Source organism: Xiphophorus maculatus, chromosome 11 (assembly GCF_002775205.1).
Source record: "Xiphophorus maculatus strain JP 163 A chromosome 11, X_maculatus-5.0-male, whole genome shotgun sequence".
Taxonomy (NCBI): Eukaryota; Metazoa; Chordata; class Actinopteri; order Cyprinodontiformes; family Poeciliidae; genus Xiphophorus; species Xiphophorus maculatus.
Window position 1 is genome coordinate 28,713,285 of NC_036453.1, and position 22,035 is coordinate 28,735,319.

At 36.7% G+C, this 22,035-nt stretch overlaps 2 protein-coding genes across 3 annotated transcripts; one reads left to right on the forward strand and one right to left on the reverse strand.

Annotated features, from left to right (window-relative positions):
• Window positions 1-2,324: 2,324 nt before the first annotated feature.
• On the reverse strand, window positions 2,325-14,564 carry proser1 (proline and serine rich 1). 2 transcript variants are annotated; one of them, XM_005807098.3, is made up of 12 exons: window positions 13,975-14,564; window positions 13,835-13,900; window positions 12,602-12,670; window positions 12,315-12,409; window positions 12,112-12,205; window positions 11,837-11,947; window positions 11,378-11,479; window positions 10,566-10,644; window positions 10,249-10,341; window positions 6,863-8,198; window positions 4,457-4,601; window positions 2,325-4,339 (listed from the first exon to the last, which is right to left on the reverse strand). In XM_005807098.3, exons 1-12 carry the CDS (start codon window positions 14,017-14,019, stop codon window positions 4,226-4,228), a joined length of 2,349 nt encoding a protein of 782 aa, XP_005807155.1. In that variant the 5' UTR covers window positions 14,020-14,564; the 3' UTR covers window positions 2,325-4,225. The 2 variants fall into 2 exon arrangements, with proteins under 2 accessions (XP_005807155.1, XP_023198429.1); XM_023342661.1 differs by lacking the exon at window positions 10,249-10,341.
• Window positions 14,565-14,784: 220 nt separating this feature from the next.
• Window positions 14,785-21,958, forward strand: vps36 (vacuolar protein sorting 36 homolog). The gene is made up of 14 exons (XM_005807063.3): window positions 14,785-14,946; window positions 15,158-15,226; window positions 15,608-15,678; window positions 15,994-16,108; window positions 16,226-16,315; window positions 16,712-16,798; window positions 17,094-17,126; window positions 19,538-19,615; window positions 19,792-19,926; window positions 20,033-20,098; window positions 20,222-20,286; window positions 21,088-21,172; window positions 21,283-21,359; window positions 21,491-21,958. Exons 1-14 carry the CDS (start codon window positions 14,851-14,853, stop codon window positions 21,570-21,572), a joined length of 1,149 nt encoding a protein of 382 aa, XP_005807120.1. The 5' UTR covers window positions 14,785-14,850; the 3' UTR covers window positions 21,573-21,958.
• The last annotated feature ends 77 nt before the right edge of the window (window positions 21,959-22,035 follow it).

Below are 22,035 nucleotides of genomic sequence, written 5' to 3' on the forward strand. Positions count from 1 at the left end.
ATAAAACTTCACCCAGGTTCAAACATAATTTTGTTGTAAAATAATATATCTTGTGGGGCGGGGCTGAGAGAGCACAGAAAAATAGTTTTTTATGATATACTGTAAGTGTTACATACAAATAATCTTTTGAGTTATTTATATAGATACAATGACTGGGAATTGTATATCCATAATATTAACAAGTTAATTGTATAAGCACAATATTCCCAAGTAGTGTTCACTCTGTCTTGGTGTGCATAAAGGATAGCTTAAACATTTTCAGTAATAAGCATTTGCTTTCTCTCACACCTTTTCAGACAATGCAAGATTTTATTTAAATTATGTAATCTGAATTATGGAGCTGTGTGAACAAGCTTTCTTTAACATATATTTTTGAGTATTTATGTGCTAAAATGAAGATTTCCTTCATTCACTCCTGTAGTTATTATATTGGCATAACTATGTACAATGAATAAAAATAGCCATGTTTTTTTTACAATTTATACAACAGCAGAATTTCTGAGGGGTCTGGATAGAAAAGAATTTAATATTTTTAATGTTCTTTTGACAGACTGGATGGCATCTGCCCATTCAAATTAAAAGAGGAAACCATTTAAATTGTAACTTCCACTATTTTTTAATAACTTCCCAGGAGATAATGGAGTCAAAATAAACTGTACATTTTGAATAAAGTTGATTATGTTCAAATATATTTGAACATTTAGAAAAGGTTTTAGAAACCTTTTCTGAAAATATTTCTAAAAAAATTTTAACTATTCAGAAAAAGGTAAACATTAATAGAGAAAAGAAAATATGACGTATTTCAGATCCTCTTCACAGTTATACTGTTGAGGATTTTGAAGAAACATAACGGCTGATAGAGGAAGACGATCTGAAACACATCATATTTTCCTTTTCCTATTAACATTTACCTTTTCTGAACTGTTCATGTTTTTTTAGTTTAAGTTTAGTTTAGTTTACTAAAACCCTTTTTAAATGTACAAGTATATATAAGTATAATCAACTCTATCAAAAACAAACATAGTGACAACACACTCAATAAAATTCTGGTAAATGTTAACTACAGATACAGCCTTGACTTCTAAGGTGAGTAGCAAATAGTTGTGTCCATGTTCTCTGTATTGCACTAGTTTTTTGTGTCTAAAGTGTACATTAAATCTGTCATTTAAAAAGTTAATAAAAATGTCATAGTTCTCAATTTAAAATATTTGTGAAATGACAATAACAATTTCAGATGAAAATCCTAATTCTATGAAGCTTTTGAGAGAACTGTATGCATATACTTATCTGTGGGAGAAAATGTTTAGCGTTTACAATCTTTCACTTGTTTGGAAAAGGTGAGTCAGTGGAAAATAGAGATGAATGAAAATAGCGCTAAAGGAATATTATGACCGGCAATCCTTGTGACTAATCGACACCTGACTGGTCACCTGTATTGAGCAATAGCACTGATGTTGATAAGTATGATAAAGGTTGACTGTAAGTGTGCCATAAAATTATGAGTACTGTGCATATATATATATATATATATATATATATAGATGAATGAAAATAGCGCTAAGGGAATTAATTACAAAAGCTCCTTACAACCACTGAGTATCCTACAGAAACCAGCCATTAGAATCAACCATAATGTCAGTTTTTATGAGCACATAATCCCAAAGTTCTTAAAATCAAGAATTCTTAAGTTTGAAAATATGGTAGAATTTAAAATTACTCCAATTATGTTTAAGGCATCAAATAAACTGTTGCCTAAGCACACACAGAACATGTTTTTTGAAAGGAAAGGGGGATACAACTTAAGGAGTTACTCAAACTTAAGGATTCATAGCATATGCACAACAAGTAAGAGTTTTTGTATTTTAATTCATGGTAAATGAATTAAAATGGTAAATGGTGTAAAATTATAGAACAAGTTAAATGAGGAGTTAAAACAATGTCAAAATTCAATAGTTTAAAAGGAAATATAAGGACATCATTTTTCACAAGACAGAAATAAGGGTGAGAACACAAATTTGAATATGTAAATTGAGGCCAACACATATGAGTGTGTACATATTTAGACATATATAAACCCAGATAAAATGGAAAATTAATTAACCTATGTTTATTTTCTAGTTTGATTCAATAATGAGGGTCCATATGAAAATATGGCATGAGTTTATGGGGAAGGAGTATTTTGCTTCTTCCTACTCCTTTTTGAGCATGTTAAGATTATTGTGGAACAAAAAATATCTCGCATTCCTTGTTCATGTGTGTGATTTTTCACTATCAAGTTCGAAATAAAAAATAAGTAAATAGATAGAAAGACAGAGAGATATAGATATAGATGTATATGTATGTCCAACAGGTTCTTATTTCAGATAAAAAAAACATATATTGTACTTTACATTTCATCTAGGTTGGGTAATTTTATTTAAAGGGTGCCCTGACAGTCAATGCAACACAAACAGAAACTACAGAAACCAGATCACTGAGAAAATGTGGAACCTATGCAAATACAAATATGACAAATCCAAAATAAAATGTTTATCATTTAAAACAATCTGTCAACTGTGTACGTGCATGGCAAAGTCAATAAACATAATTTGTTCCTTTAATTTAAAAAAATATATGGTATGAACAATTCATAAACACATCAATCAGCCTTGTGTTACCAGGTGTGTGAAGAACATAAACATCACTGTTCATCTTCCTCTCAATCTGATGATCATAAAGTGAAATTATTTAATCAAATCAAAAAGTGAAACTCAGCTGGAAGCCTTGAGGTGGTTGTGAATCAAAACTCACTTAAACGTTTAGGTGATATTCATACAGACAGTTGGGTTTGAGTAAGTCCTTCAACAGCTGCGACACACAGACAGATACAGCCAATCATGGGCTACAACTGTAGCATCATCATCCCTGAATCAGGGACAATGATGACAGCATCCTGCCAACGCTAAAGAGCTACTCGTTTCTTCATTTGAAAGTAAATGTCTTTCATTTGAAAATCATTTAATTCAATCCAATCACATTTAATTCAATTATTGAGATAAATTAGCATTTCATTGGTATTCTACATTATGTAATGTAGCTGTATATCTGGTCAAATACTACTGTTACAGTACAGGAATAGTCAGACGAAGTTTGTAAAAAAAATAAAATAAAAGAGTGAATGACAGTAAAATACTCACAGATATATACATCAAAAGTCCAAAATTTGACCAAAGCTGCCAAAAATCAATTTTTAAGATGGAACACTCCCACTCTTCACACAACAGAAAATATTTACAAGACTGATTCTGTTGAAGAGTGAAAAAGTAGCAAACTTATAAAATAAAAATCATCACACAGGACCCGAATCTCTCTGCTCCAATCAGGCCAACCGGGAGGAGATTTATTCAGCACATCTGTGTACTCATCACAAGATCCATTACAGAAGGTCTGCTCCTTTTTAATGGTCACAGGGCCTTTTATAGGATTTTATATATACTGGTGTCTATTTGGATGTTTTATAAAATGGCATCCTTTTCTTCCACTTGTGCAGATCTCTTGGCTCATTTCATGCTGGATTCCTATGAGTGTGTTCAGGAACTGTCCACAGCTGAGGCATTTCAATACTTAGTTGCAAATGTTATTTCATATCTCTTCCTGACTTTTCAGGCCTGGGATATTTCGTATCACACAAACACATTCTTTCCAGATCAGAATGACCTTGGACATTACACTGACCAAAACTGCACAAACATCATAATTATTCCTGTAAAAATCCATTTCATAAGCAGCAGGTCAGTGGTAAGTTCACATTGTGATAACAGGTAAACAACATAATTTATATGTCCTTTCCTGCTGAATCATATAAAACAGTTAATCATGATAATGATAGCTATAATTTTACATTTGTCATATTTTGCATAATTCTGTAATAAATGTTCATAATAATTATTAAAAACAGGCAAGTCAAAGCTATTGTTTCAACTAGTCACAATCTATGTGTTAAACGTCACAACTTTGTTGCTGATATTTACAACTCCTACCTACTAGTTATTCCAAGTATGACATACATATCCAGACTAGTGTTTCTTCAATTTAGACGCTCCTTTTGTAACACACACAGAAATGCAACAGTGCTGTTTTGTAGTCCTGAGGGTTCAAGGCCAGTGACACATTACCTCCTAGGAGGACAGGGAGGGACAAAGCATCGGGTTCAGGGTCTAAGTTTGAATGTGTTGAACTGCATGTTTCACTGCCAGCCCAACTGGGGATGTAGTCCTGGCTGGAGAGAGAAGGGGTTTCCAGGACCAGGATGGTAGTTGGGTTGAGGAGGAAAGTTCTCTAGTGCAGATGTAGGATGAGCCTGAAACACAAGAAAGTAGCTGAGTTTTTATAACAGTCAATTAAAATGATAGTCAAATACTTTAGACCATCAGCTGAATGCATAAATACTTCAGCATACTGTTTTTATGGAACATGCCTGAAGTAGAGCAGACGGCATCGACGGGTTGTGGAGGCCGCTGAGAGCAGCAGCGGAGGCAGAGGGAGGGAAGCCTGGTACTGGAGGGAAGGAGAGCAAGCCAGGGAATCCGCTACCTCCAGGAGCCTGGAGCGCGCCGCTCAAACTGGAATGCATAAATACTTCATGAGTGCTTGATGGGAAAAGCTTGCAATTTCCTCAGAAGTGTTATAGCTGAACTCTATTATAGTGTGTTAAAGTTTTTTTTAACCATGTTTTGTTTTCTATCACATAAACACAGCTTAATAATAATACACAGACTCCACCTGGGTGTAATTTATAAATGTGCAATATGAAAACTTAGGGCCGATCAATACCTAATGCTGTTATGGCTGTTTACCGGTATTGTATATATATTTCCCTTTTAACATGAAGGAAAAAACATAACCAGACTACTGACATTAATTCTCCGCTTCAGTGAAACACCCCTCAATCTGCACTGCATCGTTTCACTAAAAGTTTCAGCTGTGTTTAAAGAGTTATGAGTTTTCCAGCCACATAGTATAATTTTATAGCACAAACAAGTAGCTTTAAATATATCAAATATGACTAAAAAGAAATTTGACTTTGCAATTGCCTTAAAATTTGGCCTCTGTCTCTTTAAAAGGTTTCTGCTCTTTCTGAAACTCTGCATCCAGAACGTCACCACATTTATATTCCTCTATCAAGCATTTACAAATGTTCATTGGAGCACTGGACAAAAAGTTCATATAATAAGCACAGCACAGTTCCACTAGGTGTTTGCCATTTTGCTGCTGCTAGTTTGAAGGAGATGAGTGAGAAAGGCGAATGGGAAGAGTGCTTGGTTCCCCCAGGGATTTTACAAACCCGAATGGATACCAAGGGAGGTTTAAAGATTTCTCAAATATGCATGAAAAATTTGAAGTAAACACTCTAGGTGTGTTTCTGATGAGGGAATATCATTATAACATGATGTAAACCTATCTTTTCCCCAATTAGATCATGAATTACAATGCAACCATAACATTTTTATATGATGGGATAATGTGGTATTTTTGAATATTGATAATAGTAGTACATTTTTTTCTTTTTAGTTTTTTTCATATTAATTGCTGGCTTCTATTCTCTCTCTCCTGAGGGAACACCTGCCCTTTCAGCACATGAAATGGCATCAAAAGGTTACGCTTCTGCCTCCGAGATTAAAAATAACTGGCAGTCATTATTCTGCCGAGCTGGCAAAGAACATAGACAAAGTCTACGCTTGAAATCCTAGAGTAAAAGCACAAGAGGAGTTTGCACAGAATAGGGGAAGCATTAGGTTCGTCATGCACAACAGCGGTGGAAAATTAATAGGCAGGATTTATGATACCCGTGCGTTTTGACTTTACAAGCAAGTGGAAATCAATGTCACATTTTCCCACTCATTGTGTGGTAATTCTACCCGCTGTTTACTGTGCTGTGTCATTATTAGAAAAAGAATGGATGAAAAAGCAAATATAACCGCCATTCAAAGTCTGAATCTTGAACTTTATGTTTGTTTAAACTAAATGAACTTAATGGCGTATTACCTGGCAAACTGAATAAGATTATTACACTCATATGACATAATGAACATATTCTAGTTTGGTGTAGGTCAGTCAGAGATTATCGCAGTATGATTAAAAGTAATAGGCTTTTAATGTTTTACTGCTTTTACACAAACAACAATATATAATGTGATCCAAATGATTTTATTTAAATATTCATAGCTACTGTTGTTAAATGAAAATCATTTTTATGAGAACTTTGAGTTAAATAATGTAATTTTTGTGATGATTAACATGAAGTGAACACAAAGCATCTTGACGTCATTTCTGGGCACTCCATCTTGGAATGGATGAAAGATGAAGCAACTTTTGAATATTTTATTTTACAGAGAAGACCAGCAATGTTTTAAGCATAGAGCATGTAAGCATCATGGGTGCTTGCATGTGCCATGGTGCATGCAAGCACCAGGGGCTTTACAGTGTTGGCTGGGACACAATACTCATAATGTTTGCCTTTCCTCTAGGATTACAATTTACCTGTAATTATAATGCCTTTAGCTTTACTTAAAACATAAGAATAAAAGAATATTCTGCTTACTCCAGCAATTGTTAGGTCATCTCAATAAAAATACTTTAAACCTCAAAAAATGGATGATGTAAAATTTTAAATCTTTAAAATATATATGAGTACTATGAATCTGCTCCAGCAGGGAATTTGTCCTCTATACACTCTGTGTAACAAGTGTGTGAGCCTTATTTCAGTCAGCAAACTGGGAGTAAAACTGTAAATTTAAATTGTATTTTGTTAAAACCTTGGTATACCTTTAACAACCCAAAATATTGTAGTGTGAACATCTGAGCAAAAATCAAGTTCACATACCCTGGCTGGAAATTGGAGCTGAAGGCAGATGCAAACCCTGGTAACACTGGTGATGAAGAGGGAACCCCAACTGCGGCTGCCTGCAGCGGGGCCACAGATGCAACTGAGGATGGAGTGGCTCCTGATAGGCCCATGAATGAAGGCAACACAGGGCTCCTGGTGCCACCCCCACCTGATACAGTCAGTCCAGGAAAGCTTGTGGGGTTAGGCCCAGGAGAAAGGCCTGGGAATATAGAAGGGGCAGAGGTGAGGCCTAGAGCAAAAGGTGAAGCTACAGAGGGAGCAGCGCCAGGGGCTAAGCCCTGGTAGACAGAAGATGGTGGATGGTTGGTGGAGGGAGGCACTGTAGGCACTGATGTAGGAATGGTGGCAGAGGGAAGAGAAGAAGACAGCGCCGGAAAAGGGGACAGACCTGGATAATGAGTTGCAGCGGGGCTGGCAGATATTGCTTGTAGGCCAGTGATAGCAACCTGAGTAGGGAGAGACACTTGAGGAGAACCTGAGGGGTGTGTCAGGCCCAAAGAACGTGCAAGGGCAGCCTGAGCCGAACTAGGTGTCACCAGTGGGCTGACCGATGGCGTACCAGAACGTGATGTGCCTTTAAAGGCTGAGGGTACGGGGCTGTTACTGCCACTGTTGCTGCCCCCAGAATGTCTGTTCAGGTTTCCAGCCACAACACCCTGTGTTTGAGCCTGGCCTGGGTGGACAGGGGAGGGTTTTGGACTGGGTCCCGGGGTGGAACAGTTTGGGATAACTGGAGTAGAAGATCCAGGAGTGAGAGGGGAAGAGGTATAACTTCGGATCACCGAACCAGATGGGTTACCTCCTTGTGGGTGCATGCCGGAGAAGCTGGGCCCTGACTGCTGGTCCGTAGACTGGGAATAGGCCCTCTGCTGAGCTGAACCGATGGAATTTGACTGCGACTGGGAGTCTTGGCCACTACGGGAGGCAGCAGGGGTCCCTGGTCGAGAAAGGCCATGGAAGGGGGAAGAGGAAAAACCCCCATTGCTTGGAACAGGAGTTCCACAAGGAGTCCCCGAGGGGGTGTGGGCTTTAATGACAGACGAAGGTGTAGGTGTGACTTGACCACTGGGGGTATGTGGTCCAGCTTTGATCACAGATGGAGATGGAGCTGGGGAAGGAGAGGGGGCATTCAAATTGTGGGAAGGTACCATCCCAGGAAAAACTGGTGTAATTGGGGTGGTTGGGGGAGGTGGCTGAGAAGGTGAAGCCTGAGGTGGGGCAGGGTTGGAAGGAGTGGACCCATGAGGAATGAGAAGTGGCCCACTGTTGACTCCAGGTGTGGTGTTCTGTGGATTCCCAGGTTTGGTGTAACCTGAAAATAACATAGAGGTTGTCAAAAATTATATTCAATTTATAATTAAGATCTCTGAAAAATAACTATTGTCAGTTATGTTGTGATATATTTAATTAAGATTAAAATAAGCCAAATCATTTGCATAATGTGTATAAAAGAAGAGAAAAACAAGGAGGAATAGCAAAGAAGCATTCCTACATGCAGCTTTTTATGGGTATTTGAAATAATAGTTTTAAAAGGCATCTCCATCTTACTTTTGGGGAAATGTCTGCAGCATGATTTCAGGTTGGTTTGTGCTTAAATTAACTTGTATCACAGCTAATAACTTTTCTCATCTGTGGTTTTAACCTTAAATGCTTCAGTTAAACCAAATGAGAGAAATTTGGTAGCAAGAGATCTCCCCAAAGGGTTTGGAGAATATACAGCTGTATTTTCAAGAACGTTGGAATGTCTTGTTAAATCGAAATAAAAGCAAAGCCATCACTGAACTCTTCAAATCTCCCATTACTCTTATGCAGGGAATGGGCAGTCTATTTTAAATGTCATTAAGTGAGAGGTGGGATCTTGAAAATCACCAACAGTGCATGTCCAAACAGACTGATCATCAGCTGTTAACTTTTGATTATGAAACAAAATTACAAACTAGAGCAGTCAAAAAAAATAAAAACTTGTTTCTTTTATTTACCATTATACTTTATCATCATTACTTGATTATATCAAAAGTGTCATTTCATTGAAATACAGGATCTCAAACCTTTATCTTTTGCATCTCACAAAACAGACCAACTGTTTTGGAAACCCAGCTGTAGTTCCATTATAAAAAATAATATTGCAATTAAAAAAAACTACCCCAAGCAATGAATGTTAAATGGAAATAGAAAGGATACTTCTAGAGAGTAAAATATTAAGTGTCCAAGTTTAAATCTTTAAATATATTTTTGTCTTTAGAATCCCAAACCTATTCTCACAAGAAAAAATGTATACTCTGACCAGATAACAGATAACTCTGATATTCTGCAAGGCACAGAATCTGAAAATGGAGCACTGTAGCCAAAATGCTTCCTCTTTTGTGTTTGTGTGTGCGAGCCTTGATATTTCCTTAATGGTGCTTTCAAAACCTAACATAACTAATGTTCCATCCATCCATCCATTTTCTAACACCCTGGTCCCTAGCGGGGTTGGGATTGGTGCTGGTGCTTATCTCCAGCTAACGTTCCCGGTGAGAGGAGGGGTCACCCTGGACAGGTCGCCAGTCTGTCGCAGACATTACTAATGTTGCAGTACATATAATTAAAGACAATTCAAAATAAATCCATTTCCTTACAGGAAGCATACATTTTCTACTCAAAAATTCTGACTAAGACTCATGGATGTTTTGGGACATTTAATTACATGTTTATGTTTCTGAAATTATGAAACAGCAATGTTGGAAGTCGGGCTTCCTATTTAAAAATGTGGTAAAGGTTTTTTGACATCTGAACAATCTTGAATAAGCTTAGTTCCAAAGCACTTCAGTAATCTTACAATGAAGTCTTAGGATGGCAGTTTGTCATCAATAATATGTTTAATATGCTTGCAAAAAAAAATAAAAAATAGGAGTGTTTTTACCATCTAAACAGTTTTAGAACTACAAATCAAGTTAAAAACTGTGAAGGTTTTGGCTTTGATTTGCAGTCAAAGCCAGAAACACTACAGTGGATTTTTTTTTTTTCATAATACTGTATATATTATCATATATTTATATATATATATTTTTATAATCACTTTTATTATTTCTGTTATAGCCATAAATGCTCTAGAATGTTATCTAGTATAAGATATTACTGACCCATCCTTAGCATTTACTCACAATATATAGATAAGAACAATGTCACAATAATAGTAAACTGCAATTGCAACTTGTTGCAATTTGTAGTATTTTTCTGGTCAATCAATGTGCTCCAACCAAAGTTAAACTGAAATCAGTTACCTGATAAACTGAAGAAGCAACAGGTGAGCAGCATGCCAGCAAGGTAAGCTGCAAGCTTCAGAAAGAGTCTAGGCACAACTTGCCTTAAAGGAATCATACCTGCTATTTTGTGAGAAGAGTGGTAGGGGGGAGGGGGCACGTTGGCTGTTATGACCCCTCCCACAGAAACAAGGCCTGCGTTGTTGTATGCACCTAAGTAGCAGTTGCAGATATTAAAGTTGTCTGCATTACAAGTGTGACACAAACTTACAGAATAAGCTTCCTAATGGACCAGAATCAATACAAGAGTAACAGTCAGAAAACACACCCTGTGACTGCATTCTGTTTTTAAATTACAGGTAGGCTGCATGATGTTCAAAGTAATTCTAAAGTAGGTTACACTGAAGAGATGTGTGCTTTGCTTTGTTGTTTCTTACTTGGTGCGATGGTGGCATGAGGCCGGCAGGGTGGGATAGGGTAAGGAACAGGTCGATGAGGGTTGTAAGTTGAGGGAAACTAAAAACAAAAAACAAAAAAATTAAACACTTATAAAAGTCTATAATACAAACCAAACCTTGTACTGTATGATGCACTTTATTGAGATTCTGGTTTGAGATTGTGGCAACCTTCAGAAGTCACCAAATTGGTAAATACTGTAGCGTATTAAGTGTTGCAAATCAGTTTATTTTAATGTTTTTTTTTATGTTTGTTCAATACAAATGCCCACATTTTTTCGATTTGTAAAAAAAAACCAAAGTCTAAAAACCCCTTGTCCTATCACTACTACTTCACACACATACTACTTCACAATTAGTCACAACCTTGTGTTGATATGTGTCTAAAAATTCACAATAAAATACATAGAATTTTGTGAATGCAATGTGACAGATTGAAAGTTCCAGCATACTTCGTGATGCACTGAAAATAGAAGTCAGGTGATCTCCTTTATTTAAAAAAATGAAACAAAGTTGAAAATTTTTTTTTTTTTTCAATTTTGGAATTTCGACGAATTTCGGCATATCGTCATAGGTCAATATCAATCCCCACAAATCTTACATCATATAGACGTCCAGTAAAAATAATAAAAAGAAGGTGTGTCTTTTTAGGGCTCTCATCAATTGTTAGCTCAGGCAACACAGTTTTTGAACATGAAAACTTGTTGCGCAATCAGATTTCACCGCATTAGAAAATGTGTTGTATTCTGACACATACATACATACACACATCTCATTATCAGCTCTGGACTTACAGGTTTGAAAGGTCCTATAATCCTGGAAGCAATTCCTTTCCCCTCCATACTGTTGGAGCCATCTTCTTTTTTCTCACTGTCTTTTTTAATTGGAAGGATTCCCTGAGATTAGAAGCAAAATCTGTCATTTCAAAATGATCATTCTTAAGAAAAGCATAAACATTCAACCTCAGACAAACAGATTTCTGAGGTTGAATGAGGTTGAAAGAAGAGGTAAAAGAAGTTTACCTCTTCTTTTTAATGTATAATTAATCCAATCAAAAAATTTAATCAGCAAGAGTGTTTCATATCAATGGCATTTTATAACAATCTCCATATGTGAGGAAAAACAAAACAAGACTATACTGTGCATTGAGAAGATTGTAGCAGAACTGCTGTCACTTAAGTTTAATATAAATACAGACATTTCATATAAATTATATGCAAATAAGTTAGTTATTAAATATTGTTTATACTCACAGGAAAAGTGCCAGTGACCAAGCTGGGCCTGCCTTTAGGGTATGGATTTCCCGGAATCATTCCACAGGATGAGATCATGGCTACAGGAGCCTTGCAACCAACCTTACAAACCTAACAAGACAAAGACATGCGTTTTTGATTCAATTTTTGATTTAATATTTTTAAAATGATAAATTACCTAACTCATTTAGCTCTCAAAGCATCTACCACTTTTCTTCTTAAAACAAGTAATTCTTGTATGAACTGTTTTGTTTTTTATTTATCTCTGTACTCACCTGCTCTAATATCCTGCGAGCGCGCTTCTTCTCGGATGCGTGTATCCGGAACAGATCCTCCACCGGTCGATAATTCTGAGCATCCAAAATATTCCTGTATGGAAACAGACATGCCTACTGATAAACCATCAAACAACTGAAAAATCACACTAATTTACAAACGACATTTGACCACATTAAATGTCATTTTAAACTGTACTCACAAAGCTATTAATTCCAGGACAACAAGTCTATCCTTGGAGAAAGTGAAGCAGTTCAGAATGTTTGCAACTTTGGTTGTAGGGATTGCAACCATTTTCTAAAGACAACAGAAAGAGGAACAGATACAATATTATGCCTCCATTTTGTAAAGAGTTTTTAAGACATGCCTTGCTACTCTGGTGATGAGAGATTGCTATAGTAGAGGGAGCACTGTGACCATGCGGGATGTGAGGCTGATCAGTGAAAATGAGTGGCACAGCCTGATTTAGTCAAAAGTGCTCCTACTTACATGCTGCAGTGCTTTAACTGCTTTGATCTGCGGTTCTGCCCATGAGAAGTACTTCAGGATTTCCATCACCTGCACACATTAAGTAGCTTATTAGAACTAATGAAGTTAAAGAGAGCTCTGCAACAACAAAACAAAAAAATATAATACTTTCTGTGAAAAATAATGCTTTGCAAAGTATTCATACCACAGGAACTTTAGCACATTTTGTTACAACTACAACCTAAATGGATTCTGTTACACAGAAGGAAATTGTGAAATGGTTTTCAAACTTTCTAACAAATGTCTGAAATGGCTGGAGTGTTACATATTTATCCCTCCCTCAGTCAATGGGTCAATCCTTTTTAGAACCAGCTTTAACTATTATCATAGCTCCACGTCATTAGGGCATTTCTGTACCAACTTTACACATCAACTGCACTTTTTGCCCATTCTTTGCAAAAATAGCTCATGCTCAGTCAGATTGGATACGTGTATCCGGAACTTATTGGACATGCAGTAATGTCCAAGTGTTACCACAGATTCTCAGTTGGATTCACATCTCTGTCATTCTAACATATACATATAATTTAGCATCTGTATGATCTCTAACAGGCCTTCTACAGTTGTCATGTATTTAGACATCTACCTTCCCAATTTTTCTGACTAGATTCCTTATCCCTACAGAGGAAAAGCACATCTTGATGACACTACCACTACAATGTTTTACGATAGGGATGGTGCGTTAAGGGTGACATGAGGCCAGAAAGTTTTTCTGGTTTTATCTGACCAGAGCACATTCTTCCAGTGTGTATACTCTCTCCTACATTGCATGTGTCAAAGTTGAAACTGGAGTTCGACTGTCTATCGTTTTGCTACTCTTCCATAATGGAGATTAACTGTGCTGGGGCCTGTGCACTTAGGTAAATGGCCACATCTTGGTAAGTTTGCAATCATGCAATATTGTTTCTATGTTTAGATTATGTATTAACTTGTCTCCTGAGATGTTCAAAGCTTAAGATATTGTTTAAGCCATTTATATTCTGCTTTAAACTTTTCCACAACTCTTTCCTCTATGTGGTTTAATCTGTTTCTTAATGCTGTTTGTTCCCTGACAAACCTCTCAAATCTTTAAACAACATCACCCTATATCCATCCTATTAAAATCAGCCTGCCAGTAAAATACAACACAAAGTGTATGAGAGTAAGTAACTATGGCATACTCAAAAAGACGAAGGAGTCTGGGCGGTACCCTACCTGCTCACTGGAGAAATATCCATGAACCTGCTCTATGGCTCTGATCCGCTGGTCCGTAAGGACGCACTGAAAGAACGTAGACCGTAAACAATATTGTAGACGAAGTAATAACAATTACAAATCAGACATATATTTAATACCTTTCTTATCTCATCCAAGACGATGTCAAAAGATTTCTTATCCATGTTTGATTATTTGTTATTGATTACAATACAACTACAAAGGTCAATGTAATATTTAAAATACAACAAGTGAGGTCAAATAAAATAAAAGGCATTCGGATACGATTAGGTTAAAATCTATTTTCTGTTCCTCGACTTGTAACATAAACTCATTTTTTACTAAAACCAAGATTTAAGACATTATACGAGTGAAGTGAAATATTTAATAATCGCATGGTTAAAGTACTCCTTAAGTAACTTAGCTCTTGGACAGTAAACAATGAGTTCCAAATAGGAGATATGTCTGCATTGCAGAACCAAATGTGGCTGTAGCTAACAACAAGCTAGCGTGCTACAGTTATTCAAATCGAGACGACGACGCGACAAAAAGACACAATAAAAAATACTCAAACAAATATGCGACCGGTCGTACAGTCAAGTTTGGTTCAAACAGGCTCGTAATAAAATTTCAACCGTTGCAAGCACATTTACTGAAATCGTTAAAATCTGAATGAAGAGTGCAAGAAACGGCACAAGTTCAGCTAGCTGGCGCTGCTGACAGCTGGCGCTAGGACGTCAACAACGAAAGGACACCCGTGAGGGACCTGATCGCAAACATTTGATGTAGATTTTTTTAAAAACAGTAGCTAACAATTAATAAGAGAAAAAAACACCCCATAATATAATTTATACATATTTAACATGGATTCTGCAACATTTAAATTTTACACTTAATGCTATGTTAGTGATTCTATGCAGGCGACTTTTAAACAGCTTACAGGAAGTAAATACAGAACGGGTATTTGCAAAGGAGCAATATAGTGTTTTTGGTCTTTTCCTTCTTAGAATAGAAAAATGGACCGGTTTTCGTGGTCAAATGGGCTCTTAGAAATAAACGAAACTTTAGTGATACAGCAGAGAGGTGTCAGACTGTATGACGGTGATGATAAGGTAAAGATTTATTATTTATTAGCAGATTTTATTGCTACCAAAACAGAGACGCAAAATTAAGTAAGAAATTCTGTAAATTAGATTGTAGTGAGTCCAGGCACTGTTCATTATACATACAAGCATAAAAAAAAAACTTCTATAAAACTGTTCATACTCGAAACATGTTAAGATTATTGCCATAATGAAAAATTACTTCCTGTATTACTACAAGGCAAAATTGGATGTTGGAGTCGCCTTGTTGAGTACACATCGGTTGATCTGGAGGGACGGAAAGAATCACGTAAGGAAATCTTAAATACAAATAAAGCAAAGGTTATTCATTCTCATCTTAAATTGATCTTTGACTCAAAGATGAGCCATAAAATAACAGTTTACACATGCAGCATTGTCTGCGGATATGAGATGTGCAGTTATAGTGCTATTACTTATGGTAGACTCCTTTTATTGTAAACAGTAACTTATGATTGTTGCCATGTAACTTCCAACATGAAACCAAAACTTTGGTCAACATTCATCCTAAATTAAAATAATTTATTCATATTGCTAGTTTTTGTTCTTGCTTTAACGTTTAAGGTGATTGTTTTATAACACATTATAGTTAAGTACTTTTTCTATGATTTCTCTAATTATGACTTGTGCATTTCTTTTTTCCATTTGTCAGGACTGCTGCATGGCCATGCCCCTGTCTCAGATTATTTTCTTTGAGGAGCAGGCTGCAGGAATAGGAAAGAGGTACACAGAAGTCGGATAGTTAGTTAGCTAGTTTCTATTATCTTACTGTAAAACTGTTCCCATTGTCAAAACTGTAGTTTTATAGTAAGGTATAATAATACTTTTGGCCCTATCTCTAACCCTATTTTAATGACTGATAGACTCTTGAGGAGTGGTGGGGGCAATGTCATTAAGAAAATAATGAAAAAAAAGTATTAAAGATAGTGATAAAAAGATTATCACTAATCATAAGTAATATTTCCTGTTTCAGTAGTGTCACACAACTTAAATCTATTCAAAAAAGCAATGATTAACTGATTTATTTTTGCCTTAAAGTGCAAAAATAGTAATCCACCTGCATCCATCACCTGTCAACAAGGAGCCTGGTCCATATCAGAACAGCAAGTACTCTTTCATCAAGCTGTCTTTTAAAGAACATGGGCAGATTGAGGTATTTCCACATGCACACAGTTTTCAGAGCTTGTTCTTTTTTAATCTTTGCACTGTCTTCTTGATTTTCTATTCTTGATTACCTGGCTGGAACTGACACCATACCATTTAATTGCAGTTTTACAGGAGACTGACAGAAGAGATTACCCAGAAAAGGTGGGAGAATACGCCAGTTTCACAACCCATCTCAACAGGAACTGGTCCTCAGGTTAGAATTTGAACAAACAACATCCTTCTCAATGTATCTTAATCACAACTCTGTTCCAGACTGCAATATAAGAGCTAGAGGATTGTCCTGCTGCAAATTTATGGCTTTAAAGATTCAATCAGACATTTGTGACCAGTTTAATTGTTATCCACTGGGTGGCAGTCTTTTTATTTTTTTTTTCCACATTTTTTATGTTAGTTGAGCTAATTAAACATAGTTTTTTTTTTAAACGTAGTTAGATTAGTCATTATCCAGTAAAGTTAAATAAAGTCCACCATTTTCCCTTAACATTTTTAAATACAGGGAGTTTTCTCTTTGTCCTTTGATTGTAGTAATTCAGCTGTTGAATTTACTGTTTAACCGCGTGTGTTTTTCTTTCCCTTTGTGGTCATGTAGACAGGAAGGACACGCGCAGTGGGAATTGTTGGCATTGAAAGGAAGATAGAGGAGAAGAGGAAAGAAACAGACAAGAACATTTCTGAGGTAATTTCTGGAAACAAAAAAGAAAAAAAGAAAAGGAATGACGGTATTGAGATCCTGTATTTTCAGCTGTTTTGTGAAAATATCTCAGAAGGAAGAAATGAAATCCTGACATCACATAAAATATCAAAGCTACTAAAGGAAATGATATGGAGGAATAGTAATTTAAAAGCTAACATGAAAGTTGCATTTTATCTGTCTTATAGTCATGGATAGAGTGTTCTGTAAAATATTTGTATTTTACTATTAAATTTTCTAAACATCTGAAGCTTCAACAACTTTTCATATTTGTGTTTAGGCCTTTGAGGACCTCAGTAAGCTTATGGTGAAGGTAAAGGAAGCTTTTATTGTGTTTTCCTGCCAATATATAATGGAAGTTATCTGCAAGTACCTTGCAAAAGTATTCATACCCCTTGAATTTCACACCTGTCAATGTATTTTATTAGGATTTTATTGGACAAAAACAATTGCGACAATTTTTACAAATGAAAATATTCCATGCATTTGATTTCAGCCATCCTGAGTAAATAGTTTGTAGAACCATCTTTTGAGGCAATGGTCAGGAACAAGTCTGTTTTGGGTATGTCTTTTTCAGTTTTGCACATTTAGAGAGTGAGTAGTTATTTTTAGGGGACTTTTTTCTGTAAAATAACCGGGCTATTTAGCTAAATTTACCATGCTATTAGACTTAGACTTGTACTTTATTGATCCTTTGGGAAGACTCCCTCAGGAATTGAATATCATATTTCACCATGTGATTGATGTGTTCAGAGTTACATTTATTGTCAGTTTTTCCCAGGATGTAATCTTGCCTGAAGATATTATCTGACCACAGTAGGGGTTGAACCAATTAGTCGACTAGTCGACTAGTCGACTCTAGGAGGTCTTGCGAGTTTTTACATTTCATGTCGACTAGTCGCAGTCATGTGATTGCCGGTGGTGACAGCCTGTGCTGATCTGACAGCACAGTATACGTCACAAGACAGAAGAAAAATAAGTTAATACATTAGTTTAAATGATATGTAGATGGATGCATATTTGTGGTTTTACAGTGTTTTTAAAAGGAGATGGAGTTGCAGCTGCAGTCCACTACAAAACACGAGCCGTCTAAAACTCGCCCCCTTCCCGCTAAGGATGTCACTTAGCCGGCTCGCGAGTGTCTTTGTCACGACGATCTAACTAATACATTATGATGTTATGTTGCTGATTAAATAAAGATCTGTGGTAATGACAGTGTATACTTGTCTGACATATATTAGCCGTGAGTTCGTGCTAAGAAGTGTCATCAGATCTGCTGTCAGAAGTGTATAACACTCTGACAGCAGATCTGACAGAACACTGGCTACAAAATGGCGTCTTCAAAACAGATCGAGGACAAGCCCACATCTTGTCAAACAGGTAGAAATTACTGGGTCCTTGTATGACAATGTGCTCTTAGCGAACTCTTAGCGAAGAGAATATTGACAGCGAGTGAACTTTATTTACCACCGCCCCCCTGCCACCTCTTTTTATTGTTTTTACATGCCATCTAAAAGATGTGCGTTTCCTTTTGAATGTTGGTTTCCCAGCAACTTATTATTTATCATAAACTATCCCGATGTTTTGTTGTTTCACTTGTTGCTGTTCTGTGTAAATGCCGTATTTTTCCGTGAAAACGGGTAATAAAGCCTGTACGTTACTCCAAAGCTTTGCGTCTTGCGTTGCTATGACGTCACAATGACTAGTCAACTCGACATCGACTCGACTTTTATCATGTTGACGTTGACTAGAAAATATCTTAAATCGTTCAATCTGCTGAGTCAGCAGAGCTTCCTGCCGCGCATCGGGCGGAGGAGAAGCAGGTGGTTTCGTTGAATTCAGCTGTAACCAAACGGGATCCGTTCATAACAAGTTCGGCTTGTGATGTTCCAAAAGCACCATGTAGTCAGTGTGATCATTTGACTCCTATAGTAACTATCCAGAGATCATCAGCATCAGCCGGTGTTTAGAAAAAAAAAAGTCAGACCCGACTTTGTGCAACAAACTTTTCCCAGCTGCTCACGAAGAATCTCCATAATAGACTTAGTAAAAGCAGGAGAAGGGGAGAGTGTGTGTGTGTGTTGGGGGGGTCGGGGGGGTGTCAATATTTGCCGTGAAAATAGCTAATAAAGCCTTCAAGTAGTTGTGAAGGGTTTTTGCGCTTACGTCACTATGACGTCACCGCGACTAGTCGACATCGACTCGACTATTATCATGATGTAGTCGACCTTAAAAAATATGTAGTCATTCAACCCCTAGACCACAGTACCTTCTTCCACATGTTTGTTATGGTCCCTGTGAAGCTTGTAGCAAACTGGAAAAGAGGCATCATATGACTCCTTTCCAAAACCTTCTTTTTAACTCCACAACCCTGACATGTCCGGGCATATTCTAGCATATTATACTAATTAGATCACCTCTGAAAGCAGTTGTTGCCGTGTATTTTATTAAGGGGTATTAGATTAAAGGGGGCTAAATGCATGTATATGCATATTAGCATGTATCATTTTTCTTTCTCTATATAGGTAAACACTCCTTTGTGTTGGTTACAATCCTGTTATGTCCCAATAAAATACATTTTTGGTTAGATGACACATTCTGAAGAGGTTAAAGGGGTATTAATATTTTTGATGTGCATATGTTCAGTCACAAGTGAAAAGACCTCATATTCTTGACCAATATCAAGCTCCAGTGTGATATTCTAAATGACCCTCTAACTGGCAGGCCAAAGAGATGGTGGAGTTGTCCAGATCTATTGCAAGCAAGATCAAAGACAAACAGGGAGACATAACAGAAGATGAGGTAAGAATACCAGCAACAACGTCAGATACAGTAACACTCTTAAAAATTAAAGTTTTTGCCTTCGTTCTTCAATTTTACTAAAGTATGAATCGGATACCGTATTGCTTGGTATTAACTCATTGATGCTCAAAGATTAGCAACAGTTTTTGAATCCACAGTTGTGTTTCTTTTCATAGACAATTCGCTTTAAGTCTTACCTCTTGAGCATGGGCATTGCTAACCCTGTTACGAGGGAAACACACGGATCTGGTACTCATTATCATATGCAGCTGGCTAAGCAACTGGGAGACATGCTGCAGGCTCCTCTAGAGGTGGGTGTCTCGTCTGTCTGCTATCTACACAAGAATAAAACAAATTCAGGTTTTATTCTTGCGACTCTTGCATAAATTTCATACTCTCTCTATGCTGCCATCTCAGGAGCGTGGCGGTATGATGGCTCTCACAGAGGTGTATTGTCTCGTCAACCGTGCCAGGGGGATGGAGGTGATGCTCACATGTTGATCGTGTCAGCTGATGCTTCATGTGACATAAGTTGGTAATTTGTACAGTTACACCCCAGACAAACATCAATGCTTATGTTTTTTTTTCTTTCCTTTTTCCCCCCAGCTTTTATCTCCTGAAGATTTGCTAAACGCCTGCAAAATGTTTGAGTCCTTGAAACTACCCTTGAGGTGAGTTTGACTTGTTTGTATTGCATTGTTTAAATTATCTATGTGCGTTACATTCCTTTAGATGCTGAGCAGGTTAAGTGTTTAGCATTGCAGGAAACTGACCAGGCTCTTCCTGCCTGGCTTCCTGTTGTGAGAATGTCTGTCCAGGCTTCCGCAGCTGTCATTTCCTGTTACTTCTTGTGTTTTTTTTGTCGTTTCTTTTTTTTTTAAATAACAAAAGCCAAGTTTTCCCATATTGGTTTTGGGTAACTGGTCCTTGTGAACCTAAACTTTATATTTCAATAAAGTAATCATGGACCTTTTTTAAAAAAAAAACATTGTGCTGCAACCACAAACCTCTATGCATATTACTGGGATTTTATTTGACAGAGGACTGGTGAAGTTAAGGAAGATAAAACATGGGTTTCAAAATTGTTATTTTCTTAAGTTGGAGTGTGAAATCCATATGTGTAAAATCCCTTTTAGTCTGATGTCTTGAAATAAAACCAAAGGATATTTGTGTCTCATTAGCTTCTTTTTGTTGGTCTTGTTTCAGTTGTTGCCATGTTTTATCCCTTTAGGTCATATGTCTAAATTCTGTATATCAGTCCTGATCAATCACTTCTTTTCAACTAGTTATAAGATGATCCACATTTTCACACATCCAGTTGCACTGATTAATAAACAGTGCCTTTCTTGCATATTTTATGTATATATTTTTTATGTATTGATGTCTGTGTTTGTTTTAGCTTTGCTCTCAATGCCTGACCGATGTCCTTGCTTCAGTTTTTTTGTTGTTTTGGTGTCTTGTCTTGTGTGTAGGCTGCGTGTATTTGACAGCGGTGTGATGGTGGTCCAGCTGCAGTCTCACAGTGAAGAGGAAATGATAGCCTCAGCTCTGGACAATGTGAGTTTCAACCTTCATGAATGTCATACCCTGGCTTGTTCCACTATCTGCTAAATATTTGAGGTATTTACCCTTATTATTTGCCATTGTGATTTGTGATTTAATTGCAGGTGACAGAAAAAGGTTCCCTGACAGCAGAGGAGTTTGCAAAGCTCTTGGGTCTTTCTGTTCTTCTGTCTAAGGAGCGGTAAGCTAACATAAAATAGTTATCATCTATGTCTTATGTTTGACAATTAATAGTGTTTTTAACGGGTTTTTTTCCTCAGTTTTGCACATTTGCTCTTCTTTATATGTGTTCTGTTTGCTTTTCATTCTCAGGTTGCTGCTTGCCGAGAAGATGGGCCACCTTTGTAGGGATGACTCTGTTGAGGGTTTAAGATTTTATCCAAACTCTTTTTGATCTGTTTAAATAAATGCTAAGAATATAAGATGAACATAAAAACTATACATGATAAAGTCTATCTGGTGAAGACACTTGGCTGTTAGTGTGGGTCTTCTTCGTTGCTATAGATTACCTAATCTGAGGCAAAGTTCTTGTCTTAATTGTCGTTTTTCTAAATTACTTTTAAATACTGTATGTAAGGAAAAGATTCTACATTATTTTACAGAATGCACTTAATGCTCTCTGTTTATTTGATGTATGTTTTCCACTTTCTTGTCTTTGTGATTTACCTGCAGGCTTATTTGAAGCTAGCACACTGTTATGAAACTCTTGCAGCCTCTAGTATCTGGATCCATTGTTCCAAAGTAAGCCACACATTTTTATAATAAATAGTTGGAAACTTTTGCTGTTGTCCTGTTTGTTGAGCAATGTGCAAGCATTTCAGCGAACCATGTCACCTGACTTCGTCTTTGGTATTTTG